We start from the raw sequence: 14,598 nt of genomic DNA on the forward strand, positions 1-14,598 counted from the left end.
GTCTCCTATAATTTTTTTCTTAACAATTCATTCATTGCACCTCAGACATGATTAAAAAACCAAACTAAAAAAATTGTAAATAAATTTCAATAAAATACATTCTGACACACAATGGTAATAGTTTTATAAACTCTAGGTTACGTTATTTGTTTCCATTGTTTATTCTCATCTTAAAACGATATAAAGATCCTGCAACTAAATGATCCTCACTCACCAGCATAGATCCGCTGCCGGCTCATCATGGCCCGCACTCCTTCTTTATACTCTCTGTTAGCAGAATGTTGAACAAAAAGTGAAGTGTTGTGCGTGGGCTATTACTTTTGGCAACATTACAGAAGCAATTAGATAATTTATATTTCTTTCTATGGGGTAACTTAAAGGAACAGGTTCATTATTGAAGCACTCATTGCTTCAATAATGATGAGGAATTAAAACAATCAATTGAAGAGGAACTTCTCCGGATACCGCAGAATTTCTTTGTAAGAGTTTACGATTGATTTGTTAAGGGCTATTATCAGTGTGTCGCTGTGGATGGATTACAGTTCGAATAATTGTGGACTGTAATTGTAGGGTTTGTTAAGCTATGTTCTAATTTTCTGAGTGAAATGCTTTAATTCTCTAGAATATAACAGTTATATCATTTTAAAAAACCAAAAATACTGTTTTTTTTTTACTGGTTTTAAAGTATAGTTTTTCAAAATGCCACCATTTTGTTTTAACAACTGCTATAGAGCTGAAATTTTCACAGAACATTATCAAAACCTATTTAATGAATTGTGTAGAATTTGAAAATGTTCGGTGCATAAATGGGTAAGTAATATAAAATCAAGTGTTTAAACCTCTTCCTGGGACACCCGGTACATGAGGTGTTATTAATATTTGATTTATTAACTGCTTTTAATAAACTAATACTGATAAACATGTAAATATAAGTTATTGTTGAAAAAGAAAACTAATTTTAATTTAACGTGAACATTTTGCTATTAACAACTAAAATCTAATATTCACAGTATAACTATTTACTTCATCTCCAGAAACGAGACAATATATTACAATATATAATGATGATATATTGTAATTATATATTATGGGATGTAATTTGTAGAATTCTATTGTTGATTATAAGCACAAACTTCTAGGGACTGTGTAACAACATAAGGTATCATTTTGTTGCAGAACCTTCTACTATTCAGAATGAAAAATTGTAGAAACTATATAAAACTACTCACCTGCCACAGCATGCAAGCAGTCCTGGAAAATCTCTACATTTCGTTCACAAGTCGCTTCGTTCAAGTAGAAATATGTTCTGGCACTGGACACCTTGTACCGCCTGTCAGCGAATGTCTTATTTACGTTGTATTGAGGCATTTCCCCTCCAATCTGAGCCGCTACAACAAACAAATTATGTTAAAACCCTGCCTCAGAACCTTACTGTTGAACTTGTACATGCACTCTGCAATCTCCTTGCAATCCACATAAAAAGGATTCTTCCCCTTCATCTGTAGCAAGATTTTCCAGGGTAAAAGTTGGTTGTAGAAAAGATTACACAATATTTTTAATGGAGGGTTTATTATATAGGTTTATGATATTTTGTTTTGCCAGTAGCCTAAACACCTACTAATCAAATTCCCAACTGGAAACATCAGCCAGTAATATCCTTAAACATTCATTGCACAGTTGAGAATTTGAAAGTTGCTTTCTGAAGATTCGATTTTATCAATTCTTGAACTTTGTGTTATATGCTTATTTGTAAATAGCCTAGAATAATGTACTAAATAATACAAATTAATATTTACAACTATGTAATGCTTAACATTACACTTTATATTATATTGCCTTAATTTGCCCAAAGTTATTGTTTTAAAATTTATTTAGCATTTTAACATGCAGGCACAATGAACAGAATAAAATGAAATTGTTTAAAACGTTAAGTCAGTTTTTGTCCTATGTATTGCAATTTTTGTGACTCCTTACTTAGTTCACTATACTTCATATAGTTTGGGCATACAAGTAAGTGTCACTGACTATCTAGTTTGCTGTAGACTACATTATAAATGTAATCACCAAGAGTATTCTTTAAGGCAATGTGTGAAACCCATTGCCAGTAATCACCAAGTATAAAACTGAGTTGATTATAAAAACAATATTAAATTAATTGTTTTAGTAACAATTATGAATTGAGATTAAATAATTGTGGTGAGAAATTATTCACAGAAAATGCCTCGTCATGGCAAAGCAGAAAACTGTCTAGTGCTGGTTTTGCACGGATGATCATACACAATTTAAAATTTGATATTTTAACTATCTTTAACAAAACCAAAATAGCATTTAAAGAAGGATAAAATAAACACTTTGGTTTTCTAATTAATAGAAAAAATTATGTGTTTCTGAGTCAATATTGTGAAGTAAAATAACATTTCGTGGTAGTTAACCTAAAGCAAGTCTCCCACAATCACCTGTTTCCACATATAACTGGAAAGGACCAGGTGAGAGGATGTTCAGTTTAATTGAGTGATTAGTTTGATAGGGATATTTATAGCTACAGTGACTTAGTGGGGACATGAAGAGGTAGGCTCAACATCAAACTGCACTACACTGCACTGCTCACAACTACACAGCTTATACCTATAAAAACAACTACACGGCTTATAACTACACAAACAACTACACGACTTATAACTACACTGTTTACATTCCATTAATCAGAACAAAATATATTTAAAACAATTGTAGTTAAGGCTACATCTATTATTTTAGTAATGTATTACTTCAAATGATAACATTTATTTTCAAATTCTAAAATATTAAATTAATCTATCAGCTACAATTAATATTCAAATAATGTTCAAAAGTATGATGTTTTTAGATTATGATAACACAGTACAAACATATGGATGAATAGTTTAAATGCGTGATGAATGAGAGTACACCACAAATAAGTCAAAATGTTTATAAACAGTGACATATGAGATTATCAAAGAAACAAAACGATTAAAGCAGCAAACTAAACCAAGCAGTAACTATGAGTTAAATCCACTAGTAATCCAAATAAGGCAAGCAGCTCACTTAGGAGAGGAAATAAAAAGTTAATATTGTTAACAAACTAGAAAAAATATTTTGTTCACTACGCTCTTCCCCCAGAATGTTGATTTTCAAATTCCGATAATAGGTTTTAAATTATTACCTACAAATAACACCAAGAAATGATTATTGGTTATGTCTTTCCGGGAAGTAATAACCTACCATACGCAAATAATTGACAAACTTGAAATAAAAATATTTTTGTTGCCAGTTTTCACAAAACAAGAGACAGAATTTACTATAAAATAAACAAAATATGGTGCTCTTTCGCGTTCTTAACAGTTGAGCTAAAACAACCATCATGATTCCATAATGTAATATCACGTTTCCAAGTCAAATGCATAACTTTATAAATATAATCAGTGGTTAGAAAGCTTTTTGAAATTATCTATTTGGATATTAATATAATACCTTTATTAATAGTATTAAAATTTAAAACAAGTAAATAGAGCCTTTTAAATACCTTACATACAATTTAATCTTTGGAAGTCATTTGCTGACCAAACTGATAATTTTGAGAAACTTTTTGAAAGAGTCTATAAGTTAAGTAATCATAATTTATATACTATAACTTTGTACTGTAAAATTCAAATAATTAATATTGCGTGCACACAGTTTACAAATTTTGCTATTTAAATTTTGAAGATGAGAAAACAGAAAAATATGTTTACCAAATTATTTATTACAGAATAGCAACTGAAAGTAAGTTTTATACCATAATTTTGGGAAAATAAGTAATCACACATATAAAAATGTATGGTTTCTTGCTAAGTTGGAGAAATGCATAAACCATTCTTTTATATAATACCATCATATTAAAAGTATAAAATAAAAAATAGAACAAACAATTCTTTGTTTAAACTTCCTTTTTGCCTATGGAGGATTTTGGAGGTAATGGGATTTTACACAAATTTGCCATTTTTAAGAGCAACAAAAATAGTAGCACTACTTTTCAAGATCTGCAACTGACCTTTCTCAGGAAAATAACCAATCTAACACAAAGACCAACTTTTAGTCGACTGTGGTTAGTCCAAAAATAACTAAAAAATAAAACCTATAAAAAATCAAAACCCATAGAGAGAGTTTGAATAAATCAATGTACAGTCACAATACAGTCTCCCACAGATCATCTAGGATAAACCAATATATAAGGGAACCCCCATTCTGATTTGTTGCCTCTTGTTTCTGCCATGACGATTGCCATTTGCCTGCACTGGTTAATACTTATGAGCACACATTTGTGACATGTGTTCTTTAGTTCAATTCTTAGTAATTAGTGTTTGATGACATGTTTGTAGTGATTTTGGACTTTAGTGTGTTTTATTAATAAATATGATATCATGTGTTCACTTAAACCTAGTTTTTAGTCATGTGTTAAGTCAATTATTCACCTGATGAAAAGCTCAGATTGTAGATCTCGAAACATAGTTTAACTGTATTTGTTACTATTATTTTCTTTGGAGTAAAAATTCATGAGTCTCTGCACTATTCCTGAAAAGACATTTGTGCCTCCCTTATTTAATGAGGGTTTAGTTACCCTTAACAAGGGCAATTGTCAGAAAAATCCCATTACCTTCAAAAACACACAAAGTAACATTTTTCTAATCACGCCAACTGACAAAGATTCCCAGGTTTACTACAGCCCCATCAGAGCGTGTGAAACCACAGTCTTTGAACCTAAGTCTTTGAGGGAGGTAGAGGGATTACACTGGGAACATGCAACAACTTGTAGCAACTGGTAGTTACCTTCATCATTCGTCCGAACATTTGCTGCTCAGTAACAAAAATTAACAATAATTACAGACTCAAACAATTCAACCTGAAAATTGGATAACAGTTTTTAAATGTTCACAAACGTTACATGAAAAACATACAAAGAGCGTCTAGAAAGTAAGTACTGTTGAAAAAGATAATTTCTACATGAAAGATCATTCCTTGAACTATTCCCACATTGTTTCGACCATTGTTCAAATACATAGGAGTTCACATAGCTATACACAAGCAGTTTATTTCAGTTTTCTTCACACAAAAATTGTAGCAGTGAAGACTGATTCATGCAGTACTTGTTACAAAGGAACATAATTTCTATAGAGAGCATTTCTCTACATTTTTTTGAGCTGTGTGCCAAAGTTCAATAAGATTCACGGTAATGTGCTGCAATGGTGGTTTCCACGCTGTAAGAAGTTCAATAAGAAAAATCCCTTTCTTGTACTAGAACAAAGTGCACATTATTATTGAAGCTGACAATGTCATTTTTAAATTTTTATATTTTGGGACATCTTGTTAGTTCCAATTCCATTGACTGCTGGTTTGGATTCTGAAGTAACATTGCAATTCCGTTTTGTTCCCAGCCATGATCAGTTTTTCAAATTCCTCCCCTTCATCACTGTACCATGTAAGAATGTAATATCACTACCAAGTTGCTTTGTTTTGTACAAACTTCTCATGGAAACCAAAGAGAACACAGCTTGTGATAACCTAAGCGGTTTGTTAAAATTACATGCAAAACAGTTCTAGAAACTGTGACGGCATTGTCATTTTTTAACTGTTCTTTCAAATTTTATCATCAATCTCCCTTAACAAAATCATAATTGTATCATCATTTCATATGGCCATCCACTTTATGTTTTGCTATAGACACTTGTGTCTTCATTGAACTGTCTAACCAATTTTACAATTCCATTACTTATAACACTTTCATAATACATCTCTGTAATCTGTCAGTGGATTTCTACTGCCTTAATGATCCATGTATTCAAAATCTGGTTAACAGAACGAATGCAGTCGGCAGGATCATTGAAGGTGGCTGTTTTGAAAATTCTAAACAGCCACAGTAACTCAAGACATCAACACTGTAATAGCATCAGTGAGTAGCCGAAGAACTAGAAAGTTTGTAAGTTACGATTGATGATAGGAACACTGTACTGGCATTACAACTTGAATAGTACTTACTTTCCACAGACGCTTTCTAAAATATACCCAGGTTCATGCAACACAGGTACAATATGTTATGTTACATGATACTTTAATTAGTGATTTTAGACAATTTCCCTGCAGATTGTGTTAGTATTCTGAAACCATAGGTTATTTTACAACAATTTGATTGTTTATGTAAATTTCTTTATTGTGACCTCCTTATAATCAAAATTAATTTTAAAATAATTTATATAAATAGAATTACACACACTTTCACAAAATTTCTAAAACCGATTGTCAATTATACTGTAAAACCGTTATAATTATAAAAAAAACTAAAAGGAAAATTTAAGTAATTTGAAAACAGTGTTATGCAAAAAATTATTTAATGTAACTAAAATCTAAACATAGAAAATTTATATTTACAAAGAAAGAGATCAACATTTTCGTATGACTGTATTTATAGACTGTGGCATTAATAGCTCAAGCTATGAGTACATTCAGTGTTCGCATGCTAACACATTGACACAGTGTGCCATACAAGTGGCACAATGCCGATGTGTGACACGGTATGTCAGGTGTGCCTCACATGTGTGGGTATTGCACACATTTATAGCTTACCATAAAGGCTATATTTGTTGAATGTTTTATGAATATTAGCATATGCAAGTTAAAATTTTTATAATAAATTAAGGCCATTACTTATCAAATGTTACATTTTTATTAAATACTATATAATATTTGATTGTGTTGACTAACAGAAAAGCAGTTAAGAGTAATATATTTGGAAGCACTAAATTTGGAACATCTTTTTTTATAACGTAATATTTTGTAGGAAAATATCAAACTTTCATTTAATAATTGGCATAGATTTTAGCACATGTTTTTATAAAAGTGTGTATACATTTTTCCATTACTATTTTACAAAATGCTAAACTTGCAGCTTGATATATAACTGGTATAAGGTCCATTTATTATTTTATTTTTCTTGATTTTACTAGTAAGTTACAAAATTACTTGAAGTATACTAATACTATTACTATGTTATACCATGGCATTATTATGTAGTATTTTCAGTACATTTTTACTTGTTAACAAGAAAAATATGAATACATTCCATTACTTGAAAAGTATGAATATTTTCTTTATATTTTGATTACTTCTCTTTATAGATTTCTGGTAATCTATAAAAGTATTACATTAAAAATTGTGTTAAAAAATATAAAATATTTTAAACTCAAACATATGTTGAATTTTTTTGCAAATGATAACTTTTGAATTTCTTGCAATGTTTAATTTAGTATTGTTGATTGAGCGCAAACATAAATATAACTACTAACACTTTTGTAAATTTCACAAAATAATTATAACTTTATACAATGTAAAAAATACTGCTTATGCAAGTAATGAGTGATAAAATAATGTGTTTTAAGAGGGCTTATGTCAAAAGGTTTTAAGTATGTAAATAACTTGAGGTATTATACAAATTCTATTATAACTAATGTAATATATAATTAAATCTGTTATATAATTCTGCTATACAATCCAATTATTGTGTGATCACAATAAGGAGACATAAACAACATTTTAACAATTATTATCAATAACCCTGTTGGTTTATACATTTTTGCCATTTAAAAATTGGGAGTTGTGTCTCAGTTTACCCCTTGTATTTTCTGCTTTCAAATTAGACTAAATTAATACAGTAATAATCATCTAGTAATTAATTACATCCCTAATTTACTATTGAAGATACTTTACATTTTTGAGAATGTTTCACTTCCAACAGATTATTTAAATACAGTGTTAAAAACATATGTTTTGATTCTCACTAAAATCATTTACCATATCATTAAAAATCTGTTTGTATTTTGAAACAGGTAAGATGTTCCAAAATAATGCGTGTATAGTTATGGTAAATTTAATGATGTGGTAAATGATTTTGTCAAAACAGAACACACATTTTATAACATTATACTTAAATAAAACACTAAGTGGGAAACATTCTGAGCACTAAATTTGAGAGAATGCAGTTTAACCTTGCTCAGTCTTATTAATAAAAACAAAAAAACAAATAAAAGAGAGATGTTAAAAATATATTACAATTTCCATCACTGTTATTATGCGTCAGTATGATGGGTATGATGTATATGGCAATATTCTACACATATTAATTATGATTTGATGCATTCATCAGTCAACACAATAAATGACACTTATATAATACAACGACAATCCAATGCATCATGACAACAGCACAATAATGAGTAAAGCAGTAAGTGATGAAAAATTTGAATAAATATTCACATTAATGGACTGTAATTCTATGATTATTGTGACATGCTACAGGAGATTACAAGATGTTAGATGTTTATGTTTGAAATTTAACAGCTTGTGCAGATAGAATATAGAATTTTTTATTTAAAAACTAAACAAATGTTGTTACATTTCTTACAAAAGCGAATTTAATGTGTTTATAAATAAGTTTAAATTTATTACTGACAGATACAGAGCCTGAAAAACCTAATACTATAATTAAGCTTCGTATATAATCCTGTAAATCAGCTTATGCTGAATTCTTAAATAGACAAGTGGTGGCGATAGTGTGCCCGTAGCATGGGAGGCCCTGTGGGTGAACTTTCGCCATATATTTTTATTAAGAGGGGCCTCACGAAGTACCTTGCGGGGGACGCCCAGGTAGTTACCGCCGCTGATGTAAAATTATGTACGTAGTTAATAGTGTCAAAATAATATTGATTCTGAAAGCAGTACTCTAGACACGTTAATTTCTTACACATTTTTTAACTAGACAACCGTAACTGAAATAAAAAAAAACATTAAAAAAATTTACATAAACTAGATTTCGATAAAACTGTGATTACTAACTGAAGTTGAATTAGAAGAAAGAGTTTGTTTTTGAAGTACATTGCAAGGCCATAACTTCAGATTAGCAAAGGATTCAAACCAAAATATACACAAGGTGAACTAAAATACCCCAACAAAAATTTTCAGAATAAAAAAATTATAAAAGGGATGAAATTATTTTAAGAACACTTCCTGAACTCTTTAAGACTTATTAGATTTGTCTTAATAATTCTATATTTTTCTAAGAAATAAGGGAGGAGAGGAATATTATTCAAATCTCAAACATGTTTTGGTCTCATCATGTGAACATATTAAATGAAAAACACTAAACACAACATTTAACAATACTTAGAAAACCTTTCTTCCTTTAAAACAGACAATAACCCTTATCCTTTGTGACTTTAGAACATTGAAAATGGAGCTTTTGGAATTTTTTGATATTTTAAACAAAGTATCAAACACTTTTTTCAAATATCGTTTGATACTACTTAATTTTCTTGGGAGGAGGGTACTGAAAATTTTAAAATTAGAATCTACAACTTATATTACCTCAAATGAAACAGCACTAAAATGAAACAATGCTGATCCAAATTCAAATATTCAGCTTGTTTCAATTTTATCCTATATTTCCTGTTCTAAGTTTAAAACTGTTATGCTCAAATATGAAATTTCATAATGTAAATGTTTAATCTATTTCTATTAGAAACAATACAAACATGACCTATGTATGTATAAACTTTTAATTGTACATCATACAAGACAGTGTGACTAATTTTTAAATTTTCAGTACAAGAGGATTTGAAATTAGAAAAATAATTTTGGGTAAAAACCTAATAAATACCTATCTGCTGTTAGCACTGTTAGACTCAATGATTCAATGTCTTTTAATTGTTGTGAAAGGAGGAGTATACCATTCATGATTTTGATTGCCAACATTTAAAATGCCCCTCAACACATTTACTTGGAGTTAAATTGTAAGAAAATATTTCTAATCAAATAACAAAGTAATCTAATAACTGTTCAATTTAATCTTGAGATGGCAGCAAGGTTATATCAACCTGTTCTTATAAATTATTTATTAATAAAGAAACACAAAAACTTAACTTCATTTAACTACATTCCATAATGAAATATACTGTAGTTCCTATCCTACATTTTAATGAGAACAGAACCTATAACAATTCGAATGATTAATTATTTACCTACGTTTGATTCTAGTAGTGTTATATGTACCTTTTGAATACCATGTCACAGGTATTCTATTGAAACTATTCTAATTTAGGTGAAAAAATGTTCCAGGTAACAAATATTGGATTAGCAAAAAAGAACAAAATCATATTTTACAGGCTGAGTTATTGCTTGATTACCTATAATTAAATAGTATGAAACAGAAAAAATGCTTCAAGATGTAACGTTTAGTGAAGTTCGATATAAAAAATAGTGGCTGCCGATTATTCTAACTGTTGTACGGAACTAAAAGGTAACCAGCAGCAACAATGTGGGTTAAGACGGGTTACGGTCATGAGCAAGACAAAATGACAGTCACGTTTACACAGTTGACAACAGCTGGCCAGACTTGCAACAAGACGTCCGCAAATAGAGGGCGAGTATATGGACTAAGTAACAGATTGGCACTACCACATCATACCTTGACCTCGTGCAAGTGCACTTCGATTGAAATAGCAATGGGCTGAAGAGGATATCTATTTTTAACTCTGTATCTCTTGGACTTATGCTAAAACAATTGTATAACAATAGAAATTTTAAAATACTACAGGGTAATGGAATTTTCCTAGGAGATACCTGATGGGAGTCTTAACTCTAAACAATTTAGAATAATAATAACAGCGTTTTATATTTCTTGTATAAAATTTAATAAGGTTGTGATAGCCTTATTTAAAAATAATATCATATACATGTATGAACATGTTTTTGGAAAACTTCACTTATTCTAATTTGAAAAAATATCCCAAAATAAAAATTTTCACTGATAGCCAAATTCAAATTTTGGAGTTTCATCACCTTCTATTAATGTTCCTATCATGCATATTTGTTAAAATGTATATCGTATGTTGTACTGTACTGTACAGTTTGAAATATGACTGTTATTATTGAAAGATCCTTTTTTGAACTAACACACACACACACACACACACACACACACACACACACACACACACACACACACTCCTGCGGTACTTCAAGAAGTAATCTATAACAACTTCAGATTACTCATCTAAACCAGACTCTTAATTGGCTTAGTAATCTTATCTCAGAAGTTGTCACAACCATCATTGTTCAAACTGTCAAATCAAGAGGTTTTGAGTAACTAGCACAAACCCACCAAAGAAATATCCATACAAAATTGTAATAAACCCTATATATATATATATATATAGGCTCTAAGATATTTTTATTTCATCTAGGAAGTGATTTTCTTGAACAAATTAAGATCTAGTGAATGAAATTTTATTACATTACAAATGATTCCCACTGTGCGGTTAAAAGTTAACGGAATAAAAAGTAACTAAATTTATTTTATATTATTTTAGTTATATGAAAACTTAAACTGTCAAATAAAAATCAAATATTTTGTTATTAGCAGGCACAACATTATCAATAATAAAATGAATAAACAGCAAAAATAATTGTACATAGTTTTGTATGACTACATTTAACAATCCAAATTAACGGGTCAGCACCTTATATGTATTATTCAATGTATTAATTTAGATTGAGATCCAATTAAGCAATCCATTTTAATTTTTTTTTTCATTTTGTTTAAGTTATTTTTAAAGGAATTTTTTGCAGGGGAGTTTATAGTTGAGATTTTGAGTTGAATGTTTCTGTATTGTAAATATTTACTAAATAATCTTTAATAAAAATGTAAGAAAATGTCAAATACCTGATTACTTTAAGCTATGGACATAAATATCAAAAGATACAAATTGGTAATATTGTTGATATAGCTATAATTTTGATACTCGTGTCACCCCCAATTTTATCAGAATGTGTTTTAATATTTATTAATGTATGTTTCTCATATTCAGTAAGAACTGCTAATGTTTTTTACTAATGTTTAAACTATAATTCTTGTGAGAATAGAGTTGTATGACTTACCTTCACTAGGCTGAGTAGGAGTGGCCTGTACCTCAGACTGGGTAGCCCTGTAACAGTAGACATAGTGTGGTTAACTTCTTGGCTATTACTACTTGTTACATTAACTAACTGTATCACAGCTTTTACTACAGGGTGTGTTACAAACATAGGTATATATAGATTTGTATATATATATATATACAATACACGATTATTTTATTGCTCACCATAGGTGAAGGTATGAATAGTAAGGTGAAGGTAGGTGTTATAAGGCCATTGTATATTGGGCATATGCATAACATAACACTTTTGACCTTAAGACTGTCATTAAAATCATTGCGGGACGACAATAAAGATTCTTGATATATATATATATATATATATATATATATATATATATATATATATATATACATTGACACTAATAACATTTGAATCATATTAATTGGACATTTAATGTTTATATAAGGCCACTTTGTATTGATAAGCTTGGTACAACCTCTGTGGAAATTGTTGATTTAAAAAATGTGTATGCACTGATACACACACAACATTAGAATACAATTCAATTAAAAAGTTTACAAATTATATAGCTATTAAAATTTTATTTGAAATAGGATTTTAAACACTTAAAATTTAATGGAGTTAATATCAATGTAAAATCAGAGTAAAAGCAATGTCTAGCAGGAAGTATGACAGTCAAGGGTAAGTGCCACACTTACGCCAACTCACGCTTCTCTGCCTCCTCCTGAGAGATGTCCTCCTCCACAGAGTAGTCAAGGATGGGCTTGACACCAAAGGAGTGGAGTCGTTTCAGAGTCGGTACGATCTTGTACTGATCCTCACCGGCCACAAAGTGTCCGTAGAAAGTAGCCTTCATGATCGCTGTGAAAAGCCTCTCTCCTAGCAGTGTCTTGCATATCTTCATCAACTGGAACAATGTTCTCAATAGGTTACTAGAACCAAAACTGCCTGAATGCAAGAATGTTCACATATTATTAAAGTCTCATTTTTATTTGTTATCAGTAAAAATACACAAGCCAATTTTTGTCCTTTTTTAGGGAAAATTATAAATGGTTCATCTAGAGGCTAGCACAATACGTCTTATGCTTCAAAAGAAGGTATAACAGTAATTAGCAAAGAATATATGAGGGGTGCACATTAAATTTGGGTTGCATCCACAGAGAAGGAAGACCCAGAACCTACCCTGCATGATGAGGAATGGGAGGGAATTTGAGGAGAGAGGAGGAATTGCAGCCTCATCCAGCCAAAATGGATGTCGCACAGGCTTAGGCCACCAATCTTATAAAGCTTTCGACATTTGGAAAGGAGTCCTTCGTCTTATTTAAAAAAGATAAAAAGTTTTACAATCAAAGTAACTAAATATCACATATCCAAACAAATACAGGTTTTATTACTGAAACTTAGTAATGGAGTTAGCTAACTCAAACTTTGTATTATAGTTTTTAAACGTACATATCATCATAAAATAGGCAAAATTGTTGCCTATTTTATATATATATAGTGTCCCACTATTTTGGCTCTATATATATAAAGAGAAGAAAAGACAAGTAACTACAAATTATATCTTTATTTCAGTTGCAACTGTGTAATATAACATTTAATCACGTTCAGAATTAGTCCAATAAATAAATCAGTTAAAAAAACGGTCCATTTCACTCATGTAAATGAAATACAACAATATTGCGGGTTTATACATTCATTTTCAAAATGGTATAAAACGAAAACACAACAAATGCCAATCCAAGTAAAACTCCATTGGTAACTGAGGCACCCCTCAAAACACTCACATTACATAGAAGCAGTACCAGAAAAAAATACTGAGAGAGGAGCCTTGGATTAATTCCTCCAGCCTTTATTTCACACCATAAATTTTATCTCCCCTTAGTTCCATTCCCTCTTACAAAAACAATATTTTTTGAATAGTTATGAAATCCATAGTATGTTTGAAGAAATTAAAATCTCGTTTTTGAGAAAACAAGAAAATAATAGCTATTATATTTATATTATAAGTTTTCTTGCAAGATGTAGCTCGTTAGCATTAAACCATGGATAATATTTCCAGTCATTATCATTAAATTAACTCAACATTATCTGGCAGCAAGTATGACAGTTTGCAGGTCAGCTACCTCGACTTTGAGGTGTAAAACATGGGTATGAGAAATTAGTGACTACTGTGTAATAAAACTGGCTTAACACTAGTTTTTATTTAAATTGTGTGTATAATTTTCATTCCATTCGATTGTTATTGGTGTTAGGACTCAAAAATGTTGAAAAATAAGATGAACACGAGAATGTACCAGTATATTATTCAACAGAATATTGACATGGGTAGGTAGTATACAAGATGGATATTACACTGCAGATAGAAGTAGGCTATCAATATCCAGGATAAGATATGAATCCGATCAATCTGTCCAAAACACATACCTCATGACCAAGAGATTGCACCCGTATATATTCAAACGAATATTAGCATGAGTATAATCTGTGTAAAGAGGATATTACACTGAAGATACGAGTATCAATGTCAAGGACAAGACATGAATCTCATTATATCGAGAGCCTAGAGTAATTGTGGCGGTTTTGTAAATTCATGAACTTTGTAAGTGCCAA

At 30.2% G+C, this 14,598-nt stretch overlaps 1 protein-coding gene across 2 annotated transcripts in view; it reads right to left on the reverse strand.

Annotated features, from left to right (window-relative positions):
- Positions 1 to 14,598, reverse strand: part of LOC124369671 (proline dehydrogenase 1, mitochondrial-like) — a 77,107-nt gene that overhangs the window by 26,419 nt on the left and 36,090 nt on the right. Inside the window, exons 2-5 of one of the 2 annotated variants that reach the window (XM_046827721.1) lie at positions 12,684 to 12,892; positions 11,983 to 12,029; positions 4,828 to 4,851; positions 1,230 to 1,388 (exon numbers count right to left, since the gene is read on the reverse strand). In XM_046827721.1, coding sequence (XP_046683677.1) covers positions 1,230 to 1,388; positions 4,828 to 4,851; positions 11,983 to 12,029; positions 12,684 to 12,892 — 439 coding nt within the window. The remainder of the gene's footprint in view (positions 1 to 1,229; positions 1,389 to 4,827; positions 4,852 to 11,982; positions 12,030 to 12,683; positions 12,893 to 14,598) is intronic. The other variant, XM_046827722.1, reaches the window with a different exon arrangement.

This window comes from Homalodisca vitripennis, chromosome X (assembly GCF_021130785.1).
Source record: "Homalodisca vitripennis isolate AUS2020 chromosome X, UT_GWSS_2.1, whole genome shotgun sequence".
In the NCBI taxonomy this organism is placed as follows: domain Eukaryota; kingdom Metazoa; phylum Arthropoda; class Insecta; order Hemiptera; family Cicadellidae; genus Homalodisca; species Homalodisca vitripennis.